The following is a 26,942-nucleotide window of genomic DNA, read 5'->3' as shown; positions in this document are numbered from 1 at the left end:
GAACTATCTGACTTCTATGGCTAAACAAGTCAGAGGGGCTGCTAATGCTACTGTTTATGTTGTCTACATCTGGGAATGTAATGGACAGAAATGCTAAATCTCCATTTGAGGTTGGTGAAAATAAAGATGTAACTTTTATCATCAACATTCACAGACCAGATCACCCCCTGAATTCTATCTGTTGACCCTGTGTTAGTCCATTTGAGCTGCTGTAACAGAATACCATACTGGGTGGCTTAGAAAAACAGACATTTTTCTCACAGTTCTGGGGCCTGGGAAGTCCAACATCAAGGCACTGGCAGATTCCATGTGTAGTGAGAGCCCACTCCCTGATTAATAGATGGTTGACTTCGCACTATGTTCTCGTATGGCAGAAGGGGCACAGGAGCTCTGTGATCTCTCTTACAGCACAAATCCCATTCATGAGAACTCCAAATTCCATCACACTGGGAGTTAAGTTTCAACATATAACTTTTGGACGCTATGAACATTCAGTTTATAGCAGACCCCTTGGAAAACCCAAATTAATCGCTTTTTAGTTAAGAAATTATTTCCGTAAACATGGAGAAAGAAGACGGGAACCTAAACTTGGGTAGTCACCACAGCAATGACAATAAGGAGACAAATGTGAGGTATTTTTGGAGGAATAAGCAGTAGGACAGGAAAGAGAGAGATTGAGTAGGGTTACTGGGGAAATCTTAATGGAAGAGGGGATGTATAGTGTAAAGGACACAGTGTGCAGAACGTTAGCAGGGATAGTCAGAAAGAGACTTGCCCATTGCTGTGACTCATTGAAGGCAGGGGACAAGGATGACACTATGGGTTAGAAAAGAAGGATTAAGTCAAGAACACTAAGACTCACTACTCACGCACTCATGATCTGTGAGACCTACAGCAAACACCCTCCTAATGAAGCCTCAAATTCACATATTCAGGATGAGGACGGTAATAGCTTATGACCCATAACATTGTTGTAAGCATTAAATAAGACACTATATGTAAAGGGGTTAGCACAGTTCTGACATATAGCAAGGGCAGAGAAATATTAGTAATTATTCTCATTACGGCTAGGATTCTGAAAATGTGTTGGACTATCATCCACAGGGAAGTGCAATCTAGTTAAGGAAAACAAGATAAATCTCAGAAAATATTTTGAGAAAGAACGTATTTGGAATCAAGTGTTCAAATATAAGATGTAAACAACTCCTAAGCTCTTCATTTTGCCCAATATAGCACTTTCTGTGTCATAAAAAGATTTTGAAAATTTCTGCCACGCACAGGCCGACCTTGTTTTATTGCGCTTTGCTCTACTGCCCTTCTGATACTGCAGTTTCTACACATTGAAGGGTTTTTGGCAGCCCTGCATTGAGCAAGTCTATCTGTGTCATTTTTCCAACAGCATTTGCTCCCTTCATGTCTCTGTATCCCATACTGGTAATTCTTGCAATATTTTAAACTTTTTCATGATGTGTTTTGGTGATCTGTGATGAGTGATTATGACTTGCTGAAAGCTCAGGTGATGGTTAGCAATTTTTAACAATGACGTATTTTTGAATTAAGGTATGTACATTGTTTTCTTAGGCATAATGCTGTTGCACACTTAACAGACTGCAGGATAGTGTAAACATAACTTTTATATGCCCTGGGGAACTGAAAAATTCATTTGACTCGTTTTATTGTGGTATTCACCTTATTGTGGTAGTCTGAACTGAACCTGCAATATTACTGAGGTATGCCTGTGTTTATGTGTGAATGTTGTATTTGTGTGTGCTGGTGGTGCAAGTGAGTTTTACATATTACTCTTGCCTAGTCTTCGCTGCTTACAGCTGAGCTCTTGTCTGGAGTAATAATGACTGTGGCTCAAACAAGTAAAAGGCACACACACAAAAAAAGTCATTGAGATTCAGTCTGAAAGTCTGTCCTTTGCTTTCATTTGGAGGAGCTAAGACAAGAACAGGCTGTTTCCTTTCATTCCGTCATGGTAGCATTTCATAAAGATGCACAAGGAATTTCAATTTCAGCTTTTGGAACTAGCCCTGCATTTGAGTAGCTCATATGTAGATAGCTGTGGCTTAATGGCAAAGCATCAGGGTTCAGTTCTTTTTCTGCCAAGAGCTTTGCTATATGACATTGAACAACTCAAGCCATCTGCTGAGCCTTAATTTGTCACCTATGAAAGGAATTTAACACTTCTTACCTCGGGATTATTGTGTAGAGCAAAAGAGAAAACCCAACATCTGAAACATAATAGGAGCATAATAATATTTTTATAAGAGATGTAGTGTCGATTAAAGAGCAATGCTTTAAGCCAAAAACTGTAACAAGAGACAGAGGTCCTTACATAATGATAAAGGGGTCAATTTATCAAGAGGATATAACAATCATAAATATATATACCCAACACAAGAACACCTAAACATATTAAGCAAATATTACCAGACCTGGGACGCCTGGGTGGCTCAGTTGGTTAAGCATCTGCCTTTGGCTCAGGTCAGGTTCCAGGGTCCTGGGATCAAGTCCCACATTAGGCTCCTTGCTCAGCAGGGAGCCTGCTTTTTCCTCTGCCTGCTGCTCCCTCTGCTTATGCTCTCTCTCTCTGACAAATAAATAAATAAAATCTTTTTTTAAAAAGCAAATATTACCAGACCTGATGAGAGAAATAGACAATAATAAAATAATAGTAGGAAATTTAACAGTGGATAGATCACCCAGACAGAAAATTTGTAAGGAAACACTGGACTTGAACTATACTTTAGATCATGGATCTAAAAGACATGTACACAACTTTCCATCCAACAGCAGCAGCATACACGTTCTTCTCAAGTGTACATGCTACATTCCTCAGGATAGGATGAATAATAGGCCCCAAGATAAGTCTTAGCTAATTTAAGAAGACTGAAATTGTATCAGGAATCTTTTCCAACCACAGTGATATGAAACAGCAAACCAATAGATCAAAGAAGAAATAAGAAGGTAAATCAAAAAATACCTGAAAACAAAAAAGTGGAAACACAACATCCCTAAATTTATGAGATGCAGCAAAAACAGTTCAAAAAGGGAAGTTTCCTTTCACCTACATTAAAAAGGAAGGTTGGTCTGTCCTAAGTAACCTAACTTTAGACCTCAGGAACTAAAAAGATCAAATTAAGGCTGAAGTTAGCAGAAGGAAGGAAATAAAGATAAGAGCAGAAATAAATGAAATAGAGACCAGAAAAATAATAGAAAAGATCAATGAAACCTAGCACTGGTTTTCAAAAAGATGAACAAAACTGACAAATCCTTAGCAAGGCTAAGAAGAAAAAGAGGGAAGAAGACTCAAATAAAACCAGAAATGAAAGAAGACATTGAAGTTGATACCACAGAAAAACAAAGGGTCATGAGAGACTAGTATGAAAAAATTATATGCCAATAAATTGGATAACCTAGAAGAAATGGATAAGTTCCTAGAAGCATATCCCCTTCCAAGACTAAATCATGAAGAAATAGAACATCTGAACAGAACAAAAAAGAGTAAAGAGATCGAATCAGTAATTAAAAAGCTCCCAACAAGGAAAAGCCCAAGACCAGATGGTTTCCCTGGTGAATTCTACCCAATATTTAAAAAAGAATTTATGCTAATCCTTTTCAAATTCTTCCAAAATCAGAGAAGGGAATACTCCCAAACTCATTATAAAAGGGCAGAATTACCCTGCTACCAAAACCAGATATGGATACTACAAGTTAAAACTACAGGCCAATATCCCTGGTGAATATACGCAAAAATTCTTTACAAAACATTAGCAAACCAAATTCAACAGCACATGGAAAGGGTCATACGCCAAAGTTAAGTGGGATTTATCCCTGGGATGCAAAGATGGTGCAACAAATCCATAAATGTGACACATCACATCAGTAAAATGAAAGGTAAAATATAATGATCTCAATAGAGGCAGAAAAAGCATTTAACAAAATACAACATCCTTTCATGATAAAAATTCAATAAATTGGGTATAGAAGGAATGTACCTCAACGTGATAAAGGCCATATATGACAAGCCCACAGCTAGCATCATCCTCAGTGATGAAAGATGGAAAGCTTCATCCTCAATGCTGAAAGATGGAAAGCTTTTCTTCTAAAATCGGGAACAAGACAAGGGTTCCCACTTTCACCTCTCCTATTCAACATAGTACTAGGAGCCCTAGCCAGAGAAGTCAGGCAAGAAATAGAAATAAAAGGCATCCAAATTAGAAAGTAAGAAGTGAAATTGTCTCTGTTGGAAGATGATATGGTCATATATAGAAAATTCTAAAGATCCCACACAAGAAAACTTAGAACTAATCAACAAGGTAACTAAGCAGTAAAGTAGCAGGATAAAAATCAGCATCAGATTTCCATTGTGTTTTTATACAAAATAAAAAAAAAAGAAATAGAAAAAGATATAAAATCTCATTCATAATAGCATCAAAAACAGTAAAATACTTTGAAATAAATTTACCCAAGAATATGAAAGGAATGTACACTGAAAACTAGGGTCTCAATGAAAGAAATTTAAGACACAAATAAATGGAAAGCTTATCTGTGTTCATAGATCAGAAGAATTAATATTGTTAACATTTCCATACTACCCAAAACCATCTACAGATTCCTGTAGTCCATATCAAAATTCCAATGGCATTTTTCACAGAAATAGAAAAAAAAATCATAAAATTCGTATGAAACCACAAAAGACCCTGAATAGCCAAAGCAATCCTGAGAAGCACAAAACTGGAGACATCACACTTCCTGATCTCAAACTGTATTACAAAGCTGTAGTAATGAAAACAGTATGGCATAAAAAATAGACACACAGACCAATGGAGTCAAATAAAGAGCCAAGAAATAAACCCCAGTATATACCACCAACTAATATTTTATAAGGGAGCCAAAATACTCGGTAGAGAAAAGATTATCTCTTCAGTAAGTGGTGTTGGGAAAATTGAATAATCCTATGTGAAAGAATGAAACTAGATCCACATCTTACACCACTGAGGAAAACTAACTCAAAATGGATCAAAGGCTTAAATATAAGACCCGAAGCTGTAAAACTCCTAGAAGAAGACATAGGAGATGAGCTTCTTGACACTGGTCTTGGCAATGATTTCTTGAATATGACAGCAAACATATGTGCAACAAAGGCAAAAGCAAATCAGAGGTCTACATAAGACTAAAAGGTTCTGCAGAGCAAAAGAACAATCAACAAAATGAAAAGGCAACCTTTGGAAAAAGAAAATATTTGCAAACCATGTATATGGTAAGGGGTTAATATCCAAAATATATAAAGAACTCATGCAAGTAAAAAATTCTGATTAAAAATGGGCAGAGTAACTGAGTCGACATTTTTCCAAAGAAGACATATAAATGGCCAATCAGGATGTGAAAAGATGTTCAATGACACAAATTAGGAGAATGCAAATCAAAAGCATAGTAAATGTCACTTCACACCTGTTAGGATGACTATTATCAAACAGACAAGTGATAACAAGTATTGGTGAAGATGCAGAGAAAAGAGAACCCTATATGCTGTTGGTGGCATGTATAATGATGCAGCCACTATCGAAAACACTGTGGAGGGTCCTCAGAAAGTTAAAAGTAGAACTACTGTATGATCCAACCATCCCAGTTCTGGATAAATAACCAAGGGAAATCAGAATTTCAAAGAGTTATTGGCACCCCCCTTTTCATTGCAGCATTATTCACAGTAGTCAAGATATGTAAACAACCTAAGAGTTCATCTGTGCATGAATGAATAAAGAAGATGTTTTATATACACAAAATGGAATGTTATTCAGCCATGAAAAAGGAAATCTGGCCTTTTGTGACAATATGATGGACCTTGAGGGCACTATGCTAAGTAAGATAAGTCAGACAGAGAAAGACAAATACTGTATGCTATCCTGTGAAACCTAAAAAATCCAACTCATAGAAACTGTAGAATGGTGGTTGCCAGGGGCTGGATGGTGAGGATATAGGGAGATATTGGTCAAAGGCTATAAACTTCGAGTTATAAGATGAATAAATTCTGGAGACTGAAAGTATAGCACAATGACTATCATTAACAATACTGTATTATACACTTGCAAGTTGCTAAAAGAGTAGATCGGAAATGTTCTCACCACACACATACAGAAAAAGGTAATTATGTGAGGTGTTAATTAACTTGTAGTCACAGTTTCATGATACAGTAATATATCAAATCATTGCAATATACACCTTAAAGTCACACACTGTTATTCAGTTATATCTCAATAAAGCTGGAAAAAAGGTTAATAAAATATTTTAAATGAAAAAAAAAAAAAAAAGAGGCGAGACTGACTTTTACGCAACCATTCGAACAGTATACCCTAAACCTACCTGGAATCTTAGAATGTGATCTTATTTGGAAGTAGGATACTCCTAGATGTTGAGATGAGCTCATACTGGATTAAGGTGGGCCCTAATCCAATGATTGGTAGGTAGGAAATTTGGGCACAAAGAAGAGAATGCCCTGTGAGGACAGAGACACACAAGACAGAAGGCCATGTGAAGATACAGGCAGAGATTGGAGTGGCACATTTATAAGAAAAGGGACACCAAGGATTGTTGCAAACTACCAGGCGCTAGCTAAGAAGCATGGAACAGATTCCCCTTGGGCCGCAAGGGGAAGCAATCTTACTGAAACCTTGATTTTGAACTTCCAGTCTTTAGCACTGTCAGAGAATAAATTTCTGTTGTTTTAAGTCACCCAGTTTGTGAAAATTCGTTAAGGCAGACCGAAGAGACTAGCAGATATGCTAATACCTATACCTCTTTATATCAGTCAGAGTCGACTAGGGTTTGTTGCAGTAACAAAAGGTCCTCTCCTCCCATTCTTAAGGGCTTACAACAACAAAGATCTACTTCTTACTCCCACCACATGCCCTTTATGGATTATCTGCTACTCCACACCTTGTCACTCTGAGCAGGGACCCTGGCAAAGGCAGTAGCCTCTGTCCAGAATATTGCCTCTGTCTGGCCTATGATGAAAGGAGCAGAGAGTCCGAAAATTCAAAAAGACTTACAGGGTTGGAAGATGAAAGAAGTAAACCATAAAATTGAAAGGCCTTTAAGTGACACAGCTCGAATCAACTCAGCCATAAGGCAAGGACCAAATCAAGGGTGTGGCCACTGTGACTTTTGTTAAAACCTCCGAATCCATTAAAGTGGTTCTCAGTATATTATTCAGTTGGACAACTTGGCAGAGAGAAAGAGCTTAGCAAACAATGCATTGGGTCTTGATGCTTCCGCCCCAAAGTGACCCACATCACTTCTCTCACATCTCATTAGCAGAGCAAGTCTGATGTCATTGTGTGGGTATGTGTAATCCACCTGTAGGGTGGGGCAGTGAATTTTTTTTTTTTTTTTTTTTTTTTTAGCAATGGTATCATCCATTCCACTCTTATAGAGGACTATCCTTTTGGTAGTCACTTTGAAAGGCTATCATAGGACTATAGTGATGTTAAAAGCTCTTGGAATAATCTACAGAGCAAGTATGTCATGTGAGAAAGTGACTCTTAACTTTATGGTTTTTGAACCCAAATTGACATTCCTCAGGTGGATCATTCACTTAGCCCCCAGATGTAGTTAAAATTGACCTCTGGTTTATTTTCCCAAATCAAGTCTATCCTCAAGTAGTGAAAATTTGCCATTCTGAAGGCTGGTTGAAGGAAGGTATTCCAGACCATTCCCAAGACGAAGCTACAGAAAAGTGAGAAATGGCTGCATCACTGAAATCACTGACCAGCCTTGCAGTGGGACTCCTCCCTACAGGATACAGTGCCAGACTGAAGTAATATATATTTCAGATGTATAATAAATTATATGCAATGATGCAATATATGAAAACTGAGCTTGGGAGGCGCAGTCAGTTAAGCATCTGCCTTCCACTCAAGTCATGATCCTGGGGTCCTGGAATGGAGCCCCACAAGGGGCTCCCTGCTCAGCGGGGAGTGTGCTTCTTCCTCTCCCTCTGCCCTTGCCCGCCCTGCCCCCAGCTCTGCTCCTGTGCACTCACTCTGTCAAATAAATACAATTTTAAAAATACATACATACATAAAAATGCATAAATAAAAGTAAAAAGGAAATTAACATGGCTTCACCCTTTCCATGTGTGGAAACTAAGCAATTTGCATGGATTATCTCCTTTAATCCTGGGATTAGGGTTAAAGGGCTGGGACTAGGATGAAGTGGGTAAGGAGGCACAAAATGTATGGAGACCTGCATTGTCTGGACTGTGCAAATGCAGGGTTGAACCTCACGTGACCCTAACAGCGAGCACCCCATTCCGTTTGTGCCCTAAGAGCCTCACTCACCTCGCCCTAGTCCCTTACCTGCCAGAGACAGCCGCATGAATCAAGATCACCAACCCCCTTCTTTGCAGAGAAGGAAACCGAGGCCCTAAGGAGTTTGAGCGCCTCTTCCCCACCCCCCACCGCCTCACTGTGACCTGCGCAGTCCACAGAGCTGAGCCCAAGTCCTTGGGGGATGGAGGGGTGGGACAACTAGACTCAGAAGTCGGCCCTGGCCGCCTGCGCATGCCTGGATTGCTTCCGCAAATTCTTCCTCTCAAGGTCGGGTTGTTTTTGTCCTCCTCTTCAGGTATCCAAGGCAGCCGCAGACTTGATGGCCTACTGCGAGGCTCATGCCAAGGAAGACCCCCTGCTGACCCCCGTCCCGGCTTCAGAAAACCCATTTAGGGAGAAGAAGTTTTTCTGCGCCATCCTTTAAGTCTTCGCGAGGAGCCTGTAGAGCCACAGGGCTCCTGGGACACTGATGTTGAGTTTTTAGCAAAGTGGGCGCCTTTCCAGTCCACAGCATTTAAAGAGAGGGAGGAGAACCATCCTGGAAACTCCAGGCTATGCATGTTTAAAGAACCGGTCCCCTTGATGAGAATGAAAGCCAAACCACATCCTGAGTTAAGAGATCTGATATCTGCAGAACTGCCTGGAGGAGGGGAATATGTAAAGATAAAATCCGCCTCATTTCTTTTCTGCTATCCCTTCCCAAACCTTATGTTTCTGCTTCATATTTAAAAAAATAAAAATAAAAATAAAAACAGACAGCTGTACTGAGCTAAGATATGTATGACCTTCTTGGAATGAATATTGCCTTTAGAATACCCTTTGATAAGCTGAATTGTCCAGTGTAGCTGCGGTTTGGTTTAATGGCATTGATGTTTAGTCTTTGTGCCTTTTTCTTTTTTCCTTCTCTCCTGCCTCTCTTTCCCACCCCTTCCAGTTAGAGTAGTGCAGAGCGAAGACTGGATTATCTGCGAGACTGAACTCCAAGGATGAGCACCCAAGTGTTTAGGGAGCTGTTCCCCGTGGTTTGTCCTCATGGTGATAACAACAAAAAATGCCCAGTTGTCTGTGTTCTCTTATCACCATTCCTAACATTTGTACATGATAGCTTTGATTCTGCAAGTAAAAGTAAATCATGTGTTGTGACTGGTGCTTTCATATATTTGTGACGATTTTTGAGTAATACTGCATGAAAATGTCCCTATGTTACATCCATTCAGAAGGTTTGTTGTTTAACTCAAGTTTGGAACAGGAATGAGAAGGAAAAGAAGCTGGAGAAGAACAAACTCAGTGTCTTGAAAACTGAGATGACTTCAGAGCCTTAGCCATGCCTAAAATACCTCTGAGTTCACGGTGGCTTAAACACCTCTTCAATGTATTTTCCAGAATCCAAAGCATTTTGGTTGTATCCAGGATCCAGGGCAGCACAGGAACCAACGGGCAGGAGAGGGAAAGAAGGATTCACCATCAGTGGGGAGGCATTTTTGTCATAGAGTAAGAGCCAATTTCATCTTCCCCTCCATCGTGGAAATTTTAGATTGAAAGAACACTTTCTGTTCGTTCAAATATCAGGAGAAATAAACCCATGGCTCCAGAGAAGACCCATTCTCAGAATCCTAGCTGTTCACCTGCCAGGAAGAAGGAGGCAGGTAGGGGCCCGCCAGCACCACCAGAAAGGGTTCTGGCTCTCTTTTGCCACTGGGATAGTCTTCGCTTTTCACTCACCAAATTTCTCAAAAGAGCCTTTTCTGGTTTTGTTCTCCATCTTGTTTGTTAGAGTCTCTCAGTCTTTCTTTACAACTTCCTTGCAGCTAGAGCTCTCTCTTCCTGAGAGATGATATTGAAACTGATTTTTCATTTCAGCTCTAGCCTTCATCAGTAAGGGAAGGTTCTGGAAACCTGCATCACTTTTTTCTGTGCCATTCCCACGCAAAAGAGGACCGGTCTTACAGCTCGCTGTTTACTTTGAAATTGCAAAAGACCATTTCCAAATTAATTCTATTCTCTTTCCCTTCTCTTCCTTCTGTTAAAAAAAAAAAAATAAAAAGTGAGGAAAGAAAAGAGAAGATATAAAAACTTAATAGGCCCAGGACAGATTTCAAAAGAGTTAGTAAATATTTTCTTTAGCTCCTTTTTAAGGGCATGATGGTAAAAGAATAAATATATCCAAATGGGGCAGGGGCAAAGGAATGCTGAGATACTTGCAAAATGTATGGCTCTCCTTCTACAACCGGGTACTTCTGTTCAAACCTTGCGATGTTGTTACAGTCAGAGAGACACTAATGAAGATTTAGTGGGAAGACCCTGGCCGAGTATTCATTAAACTATATACAGTGTTGTACCATTAGCTTCGTAATACTGTGGAATCAGCTAAAACCATATCACATTTTAAAAATTATTCAAAAGAGGAATTGAGTATGTGGTCACCTAAAAACTAGTGTGAATAAAGCACCTTTTGATGGTGATTAAAGCGTCATTGTAAGACCCCAAGGATTTTCATAATCTTACACCACTTATTTTTCTTAGAGGGATGCTTATGTTTTTAGGTAAATCTTGATCTTTGGAGCAATTAAAATGGAATTAAAACTTGAAGGAAGCACTGTAATATGGCTCTGGTAATTAAAAGTTAAGGAAGTTCCAAACTTGTGACCTTGTTTACAAAAGAGGAAAAGCAGAAAATACACAGCCCATCTGAAATTAAGTTTAAGGAAAATGTTTTGGCTTTTTCATAACTTAGTGTCCTGTAGTATGGCATTATAAAATCTGAGTCTTTATATGATTTTTTTTTTTTTTGCTTATTGGTATTTTTACTTGTTAAGGAGGAAAGAAATCTTTTGATGACTTATACCTCTAAAGAGCTTTAATTCTGTTTGAGATTCAACAATCATGTCCACCAGCATAATTTTATCTTAAGGAATAACTAATAGGAAATATTAACTTAATTTTTCAAGGCCCTAATTTCTGTATATAATGTATTGGATACATTATATAGAAATCTGTCATGCAGTTAGCTTAAACTGTAACAATAACCCTCACATTAAGAAAAAAAAAATCTTGCATTGTCTTCAATATTAACTCTGATTTATTTATTCTTCCTTCCTTTCTTTCTCTCTCTCCCTTCCTCCCTCCCTCCCTTCCTCCCTCCCTTTCTTTTTTTTTCTTTCTTTTTCTTTTCTTCTTTCCAATTTTAAACCAAGAACCATTTAATTTAAATTAGAGGTTCCAAAACAGTACTTTGATCCAAGGTTAATTTTTATAATAATATTTGAAAGAGATTGCTTACCAAGGAAAAATTAAAAACGATTTCTCTATATACTCCTATTCACAAATGGGATTTGGGGAAATCAAGCATGCTGTCTTACATTTTTGTAGCTTTCTTGTTTTTGCTTTTTGTTTTTGTTTTCAAATGTTTGCTTCAAGCTGCTCCTGGCAATGGTGAATTGTTACATATCATTAATGTTTTCCCAACCCAAGGATTGTTCACCTTTTTTCCTATATAAGATCTGTGGGGTGTATCTTTCAAAGAGAGGGAAATACAGGAATGTTAAAGCAGGAAAACCTGAATGTGATGTGCACATTTTCATCCCACATGGACAATGTATTTGTTTTAATAAATGGAATTTTCAAATTCATTTCATATGCAGTCAAGTTCATTATGAGGGCCTGGGGGCCCGCTTGCCCATCGATTCCATGGTTAATTTGAGAAGGATGATGACACATAACAGGAGGGGAGGGGAGATAGGAATCCATTGATTTTTTTAGGATTTTGTTAATAGAAGTGTTCTAAGGAAGGGCTCACATGAGACTCTTTAAAAGCCTGTCTCCCTGGGTCTCTACGTCTTAAAGGCCCATGCCTGGGGACAGAGAAAGGTGATGCGGAAGAGCCCAGGGCTCTGGCAGGTTGGACCGTGAGGACACAAGCTACACTCTAGCATGATGCACTGGGGGTTTTTCCTTCACCAAAACAAAACAAAACAACAACAACAAAAAAACCACAATGCTGTCCTCCATAAATTGTTCATGATTTAAAAGGAGTTCTGGAGAAGACAAAATGCTTAGAATTCTAGATTCAGCAGCTCGTCAGAGATAGTCTTAGTCAACAAAACCTTCTGTAGGCTCATCAAATGATGCCATGAGTAATAGACCCCGTTAGGAAAGAAGGAAGGGCAGGCTCTCCCAGGAGTTGTGTCAGGGACAGCCACATCTTTAAAACTGATAAAAGGAGCCACTTGGAGTTAGAGCACTTGTCCACTTACATCATTGTTTCGCTGGCAGGGGTCCCTGGACCACCTGCTTCAGAATCGCAAGTGGAGAGGCAGATGATGGGCCCCAACTCAGAATCTCTGGCAGGGGCACTTAAAGATATGGGCCCCACTGCATGCTGGAGCCCGAGGACCACCGACTTAAGTATTTACGACAGACAGCTTTTCACAATGCCTAAGGGGAGGCACAGACCAGTCGTACGTGTGCTCACTTATTCCCGCAGCCACAGGAAGTGCCTGACCAGGAGTAGACATAGAACCTGTGGGTGAAAAGGTAGACAGATCCTCCGCGTCTCCATGAGACACGGAGCCGAGGCAGCTGGTGGTTTTTGCCTCTGCTCCTGTTTTGTTGAGCCCATGTGAAAGGATGGCCTCCAGCTCTGGTTCTTTAATAAGCTGGTCACATTTTAGACAGCACTCACAATGACGTGGGAATTGGAGCTGGGTCAGCTCCAATCCACAAATTGCAAATAATTTGCCAAGGGAAATCCCTTTCCCTTCGGTTCTGCCCCAAATCTACATTTTCTTCTATTTAGAACCAGGAGACTCAGGCAGAATTTATTTTTAATGAAAAGGGTCATGGGCTCCCGGGCCTTTCCTCAGTAAGGACTCCTACTGTTTCTCCATGTCCTGGGGCTGGGGGTGCACCTCCATCCTGAGGTGACAGAGAGACGGTGCCTGTGACTTCATACTGTACCCATGTAGGAGTCCATCTAGCATGAGCTAGAGCATCAGAGCTAGGCCCCAATGTTCCCCCATGACCTTGGGCAAGCCTCTGACTTCTCCACACTATAAGATGGGGACAAGAATACCTGCCTCATTGCTTCACCAAGTTGTCAAAACTGAATGAAAGAGAGAAGGTATGAAGGCATCATGAAGGAAGTGGTGATAAAGAATCATTAGACACTGCTTGCACAACTTTCGAAGAGAGGAAAATTCTCAATAGTTCCTTCTCACCGCTTGACTCACCTCCTTCCCTCTCGGCCATCACACTCCCCGGTTCAGACCCTCGGTACCTCACATTTGAATTTCTATCACATCTACTGGTGTGGCTTATCTCCTCATCACCTTCCACTCTGAGCCATCCCACTGACCCCAGGTATTTGTTAGTCAGGACTCCTTTGGTTGCAAGTGGCAGGAACCTAACTGAAACTGGCTAATAATGGAAGAGCTCTGAAAGAGGTCCCCCTTCAAGTTCAGCTGGATCCAGGTGCCAAGATGATGTCATCAGATGTCTTCATTTATCCTTTGGTCCTGCTTCCCCCTGCACTGGTTTAAGTCTCAGATGGACTCTCCCCTGCAGCCTCAATATAGTATCAGCGATTCCAGGCTTGCTCTCACCAGCTGAGCAATCACAGAAGAAAGATAATAACAGCTCCAGCACAAGTCCCTGACTGTGTCCTTGCAACACTACCTAAGACTCTCATTGGCTGGATCTGATTTGTGAACCCAGGCATGGAGGTGGGGTCACTGTATCACAGGGGCAGAACAGCAGATCTAAGGAGATTGAAGCGTGACCACTAGGGGGAGAAAGATGGAAGGTCAAAGGCAGAAAAAAGTGATGCCAACCCCATCTTGCCAGACTCCTGGAGGCACCCTTCAGTTCCAGCATGCTCAGACACAAGGGTGCACTGCCTTGTGGTGCTCTTCCCAACCCAGCAGATCCACACTCCAGCCCTGGGGAGGCAAGTCCCACCCTAGTAATTCTACCTTCTTTTCTAAACTTCCTTGTGGTTCATCCAGTCTCCCATAAATATAATATTTTCAATCCTACCTCCATGTTTTGGTTTATGACATTACTCTCCTGGAATGCCATTACTCAACCCCTCAAGTAAATAAATCTTGCTCATTTTTCAAATCTCGTCTAAACTCCGTATTGTCAGTGAATGACTTCAGGAAATACTTGTCTCTTTCCTCTCAACTCCTATTGCCCTTGTCATCAGCCTCAAATAATTTGGGCATTTGACTGTGCTTGAGGCATGTGCTGGGGTAGACATCGCATGCGTGCCTTCACGGGCTTTGTGGTTTAGCGGAGGAAGGAAACCAGGAAATAGTCAATTACCAATCGGAATGACCAGTTGTAGAACACAGGAAGCTGAGGGGAGGAGTGGGGAGGTGGTGAGATTGGAATCTGTGCTTACTATATGAAAATCTTGTCTTTATGGGTAAATCTTAATTTCCTTGAGAGTAGAAAACCCCAGGTGAACAACCCTCAGGGCCTCACACCACACTGGGGGACGTTAATGTCATTGCCAAGTACTGTGTGTCCAGCACAGCACACGTGCCTGCAGAGAGAAATGGGCCAAGGCAGAGGCGGAACCAGTAAATGCTGGTCTTGAGAGGCTGCCAAAGGCAGCTAATAAGGCGACTCCCTGCTGCACGATGGTCAGCAGCTGGCTCTGTGCACAGAGCGATGATCCAAACTGCACTGAGCTCGTGGTCTCGCTTCCCCCGAGACAGTGCTGGCTAGTGTTGTCGGGACTCCATTCTCTTCCACCAGCAGCCCTTTGGCCCCAGTGATACCACCACCATCCTCCAAACCAGAAGTGAGATCTAGTGGGTACCTGCGGGCCCAGGGGCCAGGTGAATTACACCCCTGGCCACGTGGCCTTCATCTTAGCCCCAGGGGCAGGGTCTTGTCCAAGATGTGCTGGGAACACTCTCCTTAAGTGGCCTCTACTGGGTCTCTATGTGGCTATTTAAACTGAGACAGAAATTAACTAGAGCGGACTAAAAGCAAAGATTCAGTGCTTCAGCCACGCTAGCCACATCTCAAGTGTCCAAGAGGCTACCATTTAGGATAGCAGAGATCTAGAACATCTCCATCATTACAGGAAGTGCAATTAGACAGTGGTGCTCCGGGGCCATGCTAGCAGCCTTTTTACCACCCCACACAACTGAGAGAATATACCTTACCTTCGTCCCATATTTGGGCAAAACACACACATGCACAAACAAAAAAGGAGAAAATCAGAGTACCGTGATAATCACAATTGGCCGTAGGTCATGGTAAATCCTAGAGGCTGTAGTATGGAAGACATAGGCTATGGACTATAGATCATTCCTGGAGCCCCCTAAGCCATCAAGTTACCCCGTGTCTCTCATTCAAGAAAGTGCATGAGAATGGTCACAAGGATGACCACCATAATAGCAGCGGCAACGATCATGCCAACACTGATTGGGCACTTAACTGTGTGCCAGGCACAATGCTCAACATTTTAAGATACTGTTGCATTTCATGCTTATGGTGGCTCTATGACATAGATGTCATCTATCTCCGAGAGCAGATATCTTATGTGCCTCATGTCACAGCCTGTGACCCACTTTGATTTCAGCCACAGTTTGTGGTGAAGATTCATTTTTCCCAGGGAAAATTCATTCCTCCCACCCCCCAGGGCAGTCCTCAATCAATGAGGGAGGAGATTAATGTCTCTGGCACCCACCCTTCAGAGGATAATTCTGGGGGTACATTTCATATTGTTTCTCAGAGGGTCTCTGGCAGGATTGAGCCTCAATTGTCCAGAATAGTAACCAGCCCAGGAACACACCCTATTGGTTTTTTCCTTCTTATCTGTCTCCTTTTTTTTTTTCTTCCTACTTTTCTGCTTTCTGAGATCACCCTTGCCACCATTCAACTATGTTCCCCCAAGGTCTAGATCCAGGCTCACTTTCAGGAGATACTCGAACTAATTTGCCTCCATTTTACAGCTGAGGACTTTGAGATCTGGAAAGGCTGACATTTCCCCCAAGTTCCCGTTGCTATCAAGTGGAGATCAAGGATAAGAACCTACATCTGTCTTGATCCCAAAAGTTTAACCGTTCATTACTATCTCATCATAGATATTGGAAGGCAAGTACTTGAGAAGCAGGCTATTAGAAAGTTCTGAATCTGTTCTCATTCGTAGAATAAGTAGATTTTTTGTAAACATCAAACCTCTGGACTGTTTTTCTGGAAAGACGAAATCAGGGAACTCTTTCTTGTCAATCCTTGCCTTATCTTCACTGTGGTCACGTGGTCACTTGCACAAGAAATAACTTCCTGCTTGGAGGAGCCCATGCAGGGAAAACCACGAAGGAAGAGTGATGGGGAAGGTCCGAAGTGTTTATTTTTTTCAGGACTTTCAGGAAGGGAAAATCCCTTCCCTTTCCAACTGCTGTTCTAACAACTGCTTGCCTGTAATCTCAGAGCCCAGTGACCCTCCTAGGGTCAGAAGCAGGGTGTGGGAGGCAGTGGAGCCTTCCAGGGGCTTCATTCCAAAAGCCCTGATTTGAGAGGGGATCAGGAAGAATCTCAGGACAGAGGCCCTTGCAAATGCAGTTTCAAGAATTCACCCAGAGCTTCTTGGAAAGAGATAAGAACGGTGCTCATTCCCTTTCCCCTCCTCACCCCCACCTCATTTCCTTTCCCTACTCCAGGAATATGCAACATCCCACCACAGCCTGTCACACAGGATCCCAGCACAGAGCAACAGATGCTCTTGCATTTGCCTAAGTACACACATGAGCAGAAGCTTACTGTTCCAGACTGTTCGCAAAAGCAAACTGTCGCTTTAAGAAAGGGGTCTGCATGATGCACTGGTACATCCCATCATCAAAAAATCACTGCTTCCACCTGTGGGACATCTTAGTTGTCTTTACAAAAGCTGGTCTCAAAGAATATTCCAGAACTCCTGAGGGTCCTGAAATCCTTTCTGTGGGTTTGATCGCTCAAAATTATAATGCTATGGTATGATTTGCCTTTTCCATTCTCATTCTCTCACGAGTGTACAATAGAGCTTCTAGAGCCTACGTAATATTGATGTCACAGTAGATTGAATGCAAATGCACATATGAGTATCCAGCACTTGTATTAAGCCAAGCAAGAAAAGGATTTGCAAAAATGTAAATGCCGTCTATCGCACTGTACTTTTTGTTTTAGAACATAGTTAATTTCATAAAAATGTTATTTTATTAACATGTGATGGGTTTGTTATTGTTACTTCAATGAATTAGTAAATGCATATTTTTGAAAAAAATTGTTTTAATTTCCAGTGTGATGAATGGCAATAGATGTAACCCACATAAGCCAAGCCTTAATCATTCAAGGGTTCTCAATAATTTTAAAAGTGTGAAGGGTTCCTTCAACTGTAAAGTTTGAAAACTGCCACTTTATGATGTTTCTCCTCCAACCTCTTGCTTTGCAGTTGGGGAAACATGTCATTCAAAGTCTTATAACTATTTAGTGTCGGAGTCCTGAGTAGAATATAAGAGAATATAAGTGGAATATAAGAATATAAGAGGAGATGATTCAAAAGGGCAAGAAATGTGTTAAGTTATCCCGTAGGGTACTGTTCAAATATTTTCCAAAAAGACATTCCTGAATTCAGATTCACGATTAAATGCTGTGTGAGGAGATAATTTTCCACAGAATAGTTAAAAATCATGACTCACACAGGTGTAAAATACAGACATGTGGAAGAATTTATTTAACTCATTATTGATAAGGAAATCAGGTAGACATTCCAAACTGTTTCAAAGTAGAAGGCAAAAAGCAGAGATATTTGCAGATCAGAAATACTGAAATGAATTTGCAAATGGTACAAAACTGTCTACTTTCATAAAGGGAGAGGGAAGTCAGTTGAACCTCCCCAAGACAGAATTGAGTTGCGTGTGTAAAGTAAGAAGCATTTCACATGGCTATCCGTTATCCATAACTCACAGGGCTCTAAAATAGCTCAAAGGCAGGAAAAGGTGCAGAACCCCATGGGATCAGAATCGGGTAAGTGGGAAGCATGTGCTCAGAGCGATGCACGGCTTTCCATCAAGGCACAGGTGTTTCTCCCTTAGGTGCCAGGCAGTGATTAAGCCAGTCAGAAGAAGAGGAACTTTGTGTGTTCCCTACTCTCCAGGATCTTACCATCCATTCATATTACTGTATCTACACACGGAATGTTTGTGGCCCCCGAAACTTATCTGTTGAAATCTTAACTCCCAATGGGATGGTATTTGGCCTTTAAAAGGTGATCAGGTCATGAATGGCGTTAGTGACCTTAGCAAAGAGACTCCGCCGGAATGGTCCTTCATTCCTTCCACCGTGTGAGGACAGAGAAAAGACAGCTGCCTGTGAGCCAGGAAGCAGGTCCTCACGAGACACCGGATCTCCCAGCCTCTTGATCTTGAACTTCCTAGCCTGCAGAACTGTGAGCAATACATTTCTGTTTATAATCTACCCCGGCTCTGGTGTCCAGCCCCCATGGACTACGATATTCCATGATAGTAGCCACCCAGATGGACCACAGCACCGCATAACCCAGTGCTAACGTTGGAGCATATGCTGGTTCCTGTACACCAATGAAGTATTTCTGAGGGGTCATTTCTATCTTCTGTGTAATGAAAGCTACCATCCAGTTAGTGCCTGCTACATTTCAGGTTCTTGGCGTCCTCCTTAATGTCCCTTAGGATAGAGAGTATTATCCTCTCACTTTACAGAGAAGGAAAGAGCCACTGACAAAGTTCAGTCACACGCACGTCCAAGACCACGGTGGATGTGGCTTTGCTTACACTCTCTCTGCTCGCTCAGAGCTGATGCAGAAGAGCCTCCCCAGCAAAACATGCATTTTGCAGCAAATAGTCAACACCAGAAAAAGCAGTGAGTTGTGTCGACTCTTGAAAATCACTTGTTTTTAATGAACCTCTGTACCCAGGGCGGAATTTTCCACAGCTTTCGGCTCGGTCGTAGTAGGACCTCAAAGAGCTGTTTTGTTTCCTTCATCGTTCTTGGAGGATATTCCTGTATAGTCTTGGGGAGAAAAATTTACAGAGACATTCTGTCAGAGAAGAGGTGTTGCAATTACAAAGGGAGTTAAAAGTTTGGGCCAACGGATGGCTTAGAGCGGGAGTTGGGCAAACCACAGGCTATGGGCCAAATGTGGTCTTTGTGATGGCCCACAAATTAAAAACAGTTTTTACATTTTTAAATGGGTGGGGGAAAAAAAGTCAAAAGAAGAGTGACATTTGTGACTTGTGAAAATTAGACAGAATTTTAAATTTCAGGATCTGTAAGTGAAGTTTTGTCAGGAAACAGCCACACCCATACGTTGTGTAATTTTTGTGCCTGCTTTTGAGCTACAATGACAGATTTGGGAAGTTATGGCAGAAACTGCATAGCCTGTGAAAGTGAAAATACCATTATTACCAGAAGAAATTTTGCCAGCTCCTGGCTTAGGGGGACTTTCTGCATGAATGTCAAGAATAATTTCTCAGGAGCCCCAGAGTAAGTAGTTTCGACTTTGATGCGGCATGACTTAAATGTGGCAGGTTTCAGAATTACTTGGGGGAAAATTCTATTATTGCAGGAGTCTGGGTAAGGAGGCAACCCCCACTGGAGGCTTTAAATCCTCATCTGAGCACCACTTTGGGAAGGCTCTCTGCTGGGTTTCCCGCCGTTGGCACCTCTATCACTCTGTCCCTGTTCTGGTTTATGTCCTGTGGAAGCTCCACTTGCATTTACCATTAATTACAATAATTAAAATTAAGTGGTGCCTCCTGTGTGGGAATTTTCCAGTCCCTGAAAAGCAGTTTCCAAGTAATTCTTTTTTCAAGAGCTCCCTCTGCTGGTAAATTCTCAGAAGCCACCACGTCATCGCATTTCCAGCCGCAGGTGGGTTTGGCCGCGGGGAAGGAGCCAAAGGCTGATTTGGATCTAGAGACGGGAAGCAGGAAGCATCGTCTCAGTGCCGAGGCCAGGTTTCTCAAAGCACACCGGCATTACCTCTAAAGATAAAGAATTTCACTGTCGAACTTGGTGAGAGAACCAAACTCCCTTTGAATGCAAACTAACAGTCTCCTCGTTAGGCAGAAGCCTGGAGAAGACATATCCTTGTTTACTGCCGGCTTCCCAAACAACCTGTTAATAAGGCAAAGGTGAGTTTATTGCTGACCACCAGACGGAAGTCTGATAGTGTCTCGATAGGGAAAGGGGAAAGTCTGATAAAGACTCTGAGGTCTGGTTTAAGGTAGGGTGGTTTTTGTTTTGTTTTAAGATTGTCTTATGCTTAAGCCATCTCTACACCCAGTCTGGGGCTTGAACTTAGAACTGCCAAGATCAAGAGACGCATTCTCTACTGACTGAGCAGCCACACGCCCCTAAGGTAGGTCTTCTAGTGTGGGGAGAAGGAGGTTTGGTTAGGACTGGGTAAGGATTGGGTTAGGAGGGACGCCTGGGTGGCTGCCTTCGGCTCAGGTCATGATCCCAGCGTCTTGGGATCGAGTCCCGCATCGGGCTCCTTGCTCCGCAGGGAGCCTGCTTCTCCCTCTGACACTCTGTCTGCCTGTGCTCTCTCTCTCTCTCTCTCTCTCTCTCTCTCTCTCTGACAAATAAATAAATAAAATCTTTAAAAAAAAAAAAAAAGGTTAGGATTTGGGTAAGGATTATCCTAGTCTATGACTGGGGGACGCAACAAGGTAAGGGGAATCTAGGAATGTGATGATCCGCTGATGATTTGACAAGACTTTCCAGAATTTCTATAATGAAACAAAGTTTTACTCCTTTGCTTTTCCAAGGTCAGAGTCTCTGGACTCGTAAAGTTACGCTAATGAAGGTGACAGAAGAGTGAGGACCCTTTGTGCAGACAGTAAGCTGTGGGGTTTGGGGATAGAGGGTTTGTGTTCTCAGCTTCTTAAGAGGGTAAATGTTGTTTAAGAAACCCAGTATGGGTGGGATGGCAGTGCAGCCGGTGCCCTGTGGACTTGGGCAAAATGCTGGGCCTGCTCTGGGCTTCTGGATTTATTAGGTTTGGAGCTGGATTTACAACTCTTCATTTTTAGACCTGGGAGTCTGTGGCTAGGAGGTAGCTCATGAAGGAAACCAGGATAGGTCACCCCAAAAATATACCTCTTTGACATAAAAGTTATTTTGAGGGTGCCTGAGTGATTTTGGCTTGGGGTTGAGATATTGAGGCCTGCGTTGGCTCTGCTTGAGATTCTTTCTCCCTCTCCCCCCTCCACCATGTGCAAGTGCTCTCCGTCTCTAAAATAAATCAATAAACCTTGGGCTTCTGGGTGGCTCATTTAAATGTCTGCCTTTGGCTCAGGTCATGATCCCAGGGTTCTGGGATGGAGTCCCACATCAGGCTCTTTGCTCAGGGAAGAGCCTGCTCCTCCCTCCCCCCTCCTCTTTCCCCTGTTTCTCCCTCCCCCCTCCCCTGCTCCTGTGCCCAGGCACAGCTCTCTCTCTCTCTCTCCCTCCCACTTATTCTCTCTCTCTCTCTCTCTCTCAAATAAATAAAATCTTAAGAATAAATAAAAATAAAATAAATCAGTAAACCTTAAAAAAAATTGAGCTGAAGGCAGTTAGCAACAAACCCAGAGGGAAAAACTCCCCCTTTTCTGAATAGCAGCAGGAAATAAATTCTTCTTTTACTGGAGTCAGACTCCACAGAGATGGAATCAGAGCAATCTACAAACAAATCTTGCTAAACTAACCCTTATCTTTCAAGGACTACCTAGCCCTAGTTGGATTACCCTGAGGCCCAAATCCCTTTGTTTTGTTAATTCCTCACAAATTCACTGTTCCTTTGTCTAAATGACAGAAAAGCTTCCTGCTCCAGTTACCTTTCTCTCTTGTGAAGACTTATCTTGTACACCTAAACATTTAAAAAATATGTAGGTTTTTCTCCTGTTCATCTGTCCTTGTCAGCTTAATTTTCAGACTTAGGTAACCTGAGAGGGTAGAGTAAAATGTTCTCCTCCCCAGTGCCTGGAAAGGGGTTGATCTCCACAGGCTGCCACAGTACTGGTTGGTGTCTGCATTGGGCCCCAGGGGGGCCAAGGCAAATGAGAGACCACCATATCCCCCTCTAGTAGAAGGGGCCCTCATTTAAGAGCTACTGAAGGTGCACTGGGGACAAGCACCAGGCTTGGCTGGATGCAGGGAGAAGTCAGGAAAATCTACAGAGTTGACAGTAGAGCTGGGATTCACAGTCAGGTGGGAAATCACCAAACTGGGAAAGGAGGGCCCACGGGAAGGCAGGAAGGCTTCTGTGTTCTGGGAATTACAAATGGTTCTGTGTGGTTGGACTCCAACATGCTCTGGGATCAATGCAGGAAAGAGGTTTGGGTCAGGTGCTCAAGGGTCTGGTTTTCGAGAGTGTTGATCTTTATCCAGGAGGTGGTAGCAGAAAAAGTTTTCACAGGGAAATGCCATGATATTGATTTGTTGTTAAAAATCTCCTTCAGCTGCCGAGTCGTGGTCAGGTGCAGAAAGGACTGGCCAGCCTGGAAGCTGTTGTCTCAGTAAACTGAGGACCTTCACTAAGAACGTGGCTTTCAGGGCACAAGGAGGAAAGATTCAGAATGAAAGCACAGAGTCCCCAGGCCTTGCTGACCCACTGAATGTGCATGAGGAAGATGCAAGTTTTTCTGGCTTGGATGAGGCAGCAGACTTTGGTTCAATTAACTGAGATGGGAAAGGCAAGAAAACAAGTGCGCTATTGTGGAAGGTGAAGGGTGAGGATTTGCCATCCCCAAATAGGCCCCATTGGCATAAAGATTATTTTGAGTTGATTATTTTAAGAAACAGTAGACAGAGGAGAAGCTCTGAAAACAGAGTAGAAGTTATCCTTTTGTAAGGGAAAATTAATGTTTCTAAAAGAAACCTGCATATGTGAGGTTTTTTTCCCTTCTATACCTGGAAGAGAGGGATGAGTGAATCTTAAAAAGGTCTTATCAGTGGAGAAGCCACCAACTTAAATCTGCATAATAAAACTCTGATGGACCAAACTTTCCCCGGTTATCCCCATTTATCCCCATACATTGGCCTTCCCATACCCTTTTGTGTTTCAAGTTGAAGATGGTATTTCAGCCTGAATTCTAAGCCACCACCTCTTGGAGAGTTTCTTATTCCCCGCCCGCAGCCCCCCCCCCGCCCCCCCGGCCCGCACCCTGGGTATATCCCACATATATATGAGACATACATGCTAATAAACTTGTTTGTTTTTCTTTTGTTAACCTGTGTTTTGGAATAGGGGCCCCAGCCAAGAATTCCGAAAGGTAGAGGGAAAAGTTTTTCCCCCTCCCCTCAAAGGTGGCATGTTCAGCTTTGGACCTGTTGGCTGGAAGTTTCAGAGGATGGAGATAACCCAGGGAATGCCACAGTAGAGCTTCTCTGAGAGGTGGGCATGGAACAGACAAGATGATTAGGCTTCCTTGGCAGGTAGGAAGCTGAAGCATGAACTAGCTGAAATCAGCATGACTGACGACAGAGATGGGGAGGAGGTGAAGGAGCCCCTGCAGGAAACAGTGATACCGAGACCAAGAAACTGAAGGGACCCCAGGATGGGAAAAGCTGGATTTTTTTACCCTTTGCTTCTTTTCTGGCTTCTATTCTTGCCAGGACCTCCACCCCCACCTCAGTCTACACACGCCTTGTAAAGCAAATAGTAGATGTCCTCCTTGTAAGAGACAAGGAGTTAACGATTTCTCTAGAATAGATAACATCTAAGGAAGGACCAGCTGAGAAAGACCAGAGGAAGGAAGTTATCCTGCGTATTCCAGACCACGGGTGCTAGACATCTCAATGAGACCCCTGGCTTCAGGGAATAAGTGACTTACGATGTCCACTTGGATCTTGTCTTCATTCTGACATGTTTCTGGATGTCTGAGAGGACAAGTGCACCAGGCAATCAGTAAAAACCCCAGAGCCCAAGCAAAGACAAGACTTCCTCTTTCCCTTTCCGAGTGTCCCAGATGCTCTGTCTGTATCTCTCACTGTACGTATTTTCAGCAAACTCTGCTTTTGCTTCCTGTTGGCTCACATTTGATTTCCATCCTGCACAAAGCCAAGGACCCTCCAAAGACCCACTCTGGGTCTGTGGGCTTGTCCTGCCATCATCAATATATATGCTGCTGTATCAAAGGCTGAGCAAAGCAACATGGCTTATAAGGTCCTATGACTCTCCCTTCAGAGATAGTGGTTCTTCTCAGAGATCAGAGACACCTCTTGGGGCACCTGCACACATATGAGGTCCTCCTGCCACCCTGCCCTATAGAGAGGGCCTTGACAACGTAGAAGACCATGCTGAGAAAAGGGAAGGAAAAAGATTACCCCACCTCACAGGACAAAATGAAGAGGACAGAGAAGGTAATTCGTTTTTATGGAACAGAGGATTTGACCCATTTCTTCCTCTGAATTTAATCAACTCAATGCCTAAAAGATTGGGAAACAATAAAGCAGGAAGGAAATTGTTTCAGTGAAGGCTGTGCCAGCTGCAGGAAAAGCAGGTGCGTCTGTGCTGTTGTTATGTCTCAGTGGCTGAACCAGGATGATGAATGGTCCCCAAGGGAGTCAGGGCTGAGCCAAAGCTGGGGAAAGGGTCTGAGTTAGAGACTCCTGGGTAGAGGAGGTCAGCTCACAGGAGTGCCCCAAGTTCTCTGACAGCCGATCTCAGTCTTGAGTGCTTCACCTGGTGGGGCGGGGGTGGGGGGGGGAATAAGGAGGGGGAGGTACTTGTTAAAACACAGATTGCTGTCCCTACCCTCCATCTCGGAGTCAATAACTCTGGGGTGGGGCTGGAGAATTGCATTCTTAACAAGTTCCCAGGTGACCAGGGACCTCCCCCTTTGAGAGCCACCAGTGCCTGAGATTCCCCAAAGGGTAATAAGCATGCCATCACCCAAGATCATTTTAGAAAGCACGCAGATGAATATTCTACATTGTTACAGTTATATTTTTATTTTTAAGTGTATTCAAAAGTGCCGTTTGCATATCAAATTCATGACCTTAAGAATATTTTTGCTTCAAACAAGGCTAAAGGCATAATTAAAGTGATGAATTTAAATAAAAATGTTGAGCCAAAAAATGAGTGTAGGTAAAATTTGAATATAGGAAAAATGAGAAAGTGGTTTACAAATGACTAATATTTACGAAATACGAGACGAAAAGGAAAGCAACTTGACATTTATACCTAGCGTGTAGCAAGGGGTGAGGGTGGCTGTTTGAAACTAACAACCAGGAAGGCATGGCACTGCTGGGTCACAAGGGACCCAGCCCAAAGTAGTCCATTCTGCTGCAAAAGTTGATCCAGCTAAATGTCATCCCCGGTAGAGTAGTTAATTGGGGATGAGGAAGTTGAAGTTAAGCAAAGTTGTTTTCCAAGATCACAGTCAAATTAGGGGCAGAGATAAGAACAGCAAAATGTACGCAGGGCCCTCACCAGCAAAGCTGGCCGTATTTCTGCTATCCCTGCCCCTTCCTCCACTACCTGGGAAATAGAGGGTTTCTCCCACTGTACCTACACTGTGTCCTCCTTCCTATCCTGTCAATGGCCCAGGCTCTCCACAGGGGTCATTGTTCCACACGTACGCATGTGTCTATGAGCCCTGCCTATAGATTTTTTTAGATTGCACTTGCTCAACAAATATTTTGTGAGCCCTGTTCTGTGCCTAGAGACCGTGCTAGAAGATGAGTACACCAAAGCAGTAAGACATAAATGCTACTATCAAGGAGTTCACAGTCTAGTGCTGGGGACAGATAAATAATTACATGAAAAAAAAATATCATGGAGTGGTGATATGCCAAAGGGAGTTGCACATGTGGAAAGGACACCTAACTGGAGAGAAGGTGATTTAAGGCCACCTAAAGGTGGTGACTTGATCTGAGTCAGGGAGACAGCCAAATGGAGAGACAAAAGGAGGCTATTCTAGGCTGAGAGAGGACTAAGTGTAAAGGAGCAGAGAAGAGAGGAAACCACTCAGGTGGTTTCAGGTGGTTCAAGCATTGAACATGAGAAGAAAATAATACAATGTGTACTAAGTTGCAAGCAGTTTATATACATACAAGGACATTCCTTGTATATTCATGTATATAAATATCTGTACACATGAATTAACATACAAACCTATATGCATGTATATATGTACATAAAACATGCATATGATAGGTATGTCACTGCATACAAATTTGTGTGTGCCGTGCATATGCATATATGTACACGTATGCATGTATAATATATGTACAACAGACATTCATGCATATATTAATTAAATTTTAAACTTCACAAGCCTATCAGGCAAGTGCCATTATCATTCTCATTTAACAGATCCGGAAACGGAGGCATGGAAAGTTTAATAATTTCCCCAGACTTGAGGGTGTATGTTTGAGAATAAGCAAATGTATGGCAAATAAAACCATTGGAATGAATAAGAATGTTGGGGAACGTTTGACTATACACAACAAAATGGATGCAAATGGTTCCCAAGACAGACTGGGAAGCAAATAGTCAAAATTTGGGGGGGGCAGAAAGAAGGGAACATCAGCCACAATTAACCTGAACCCCCATATCTTGGCTGAATCCCAAACAGTTTCACATAC

General features: G+C 42.4%; 1 protein-coding gene and 1 long non-coding RNA gene across 4 annotated transcripts in view; both read left to right on the top strand.

Moving 5' to 3' along the window:
* GNG2 (G protein subunit gamma 2) overlaps positions 1–9,520 on the top strand; it is a 113,287-nt gene extending 103,767 nt beyond the window's left edge. For all 3 annotated transcript variants that reach the window (XM_032871116.1, XM_032871114.1, XM_032871115.1), the window contains one exon: positions 8,632–9,520. In XM_032871116.1, coding sequence (XP_032727007.1) covers positions 8,632–8,760 — 129 coding nt within the window. In that variant the 3' untranslated portion in view covers positions 8,761–9,520. The remainder of the gene's footprint in view (positions 1–8,631) is intronic.
* Positions 9,521–19,640: 10,120 nt separating this feature from the next.
* On the top strand, positions 19,641–23,206 carry LOC116875554. Its single transcript, XR_004384222.1, has 4 exons — positions 19,641–19,847; positions 20,617–20,724; positions 21,137–21,207; positions 22,811–23,206. It is a non-coding gene; the product is annotated as an uncharacterized LOC116875554 (long non-coding RNA).
* The last annotated feature ends 3,736 nt before the right edge of the window (positions 23,207–26,942 follow it).

The sequence above is a fragment of the Lontra canadensis genome, unplaced genomic scaffold (genome assembly GCF_010015895.1).
Source record: "Lontra canadensis isolate GAN:19392208 unplaced genomic scaffold, GSC_riverotter_1.0 scaffold42, whole genome shotgun sequence".
Lineage (NCBI taxonomy): Eukaryota > Metazoa > Chordata > Mammalia > Carnivora > Mustelidae > Lontra > Lontra canadensis.
This window is presented reverse-complemented; position numbering and strand designations above follow the sequence as displayed.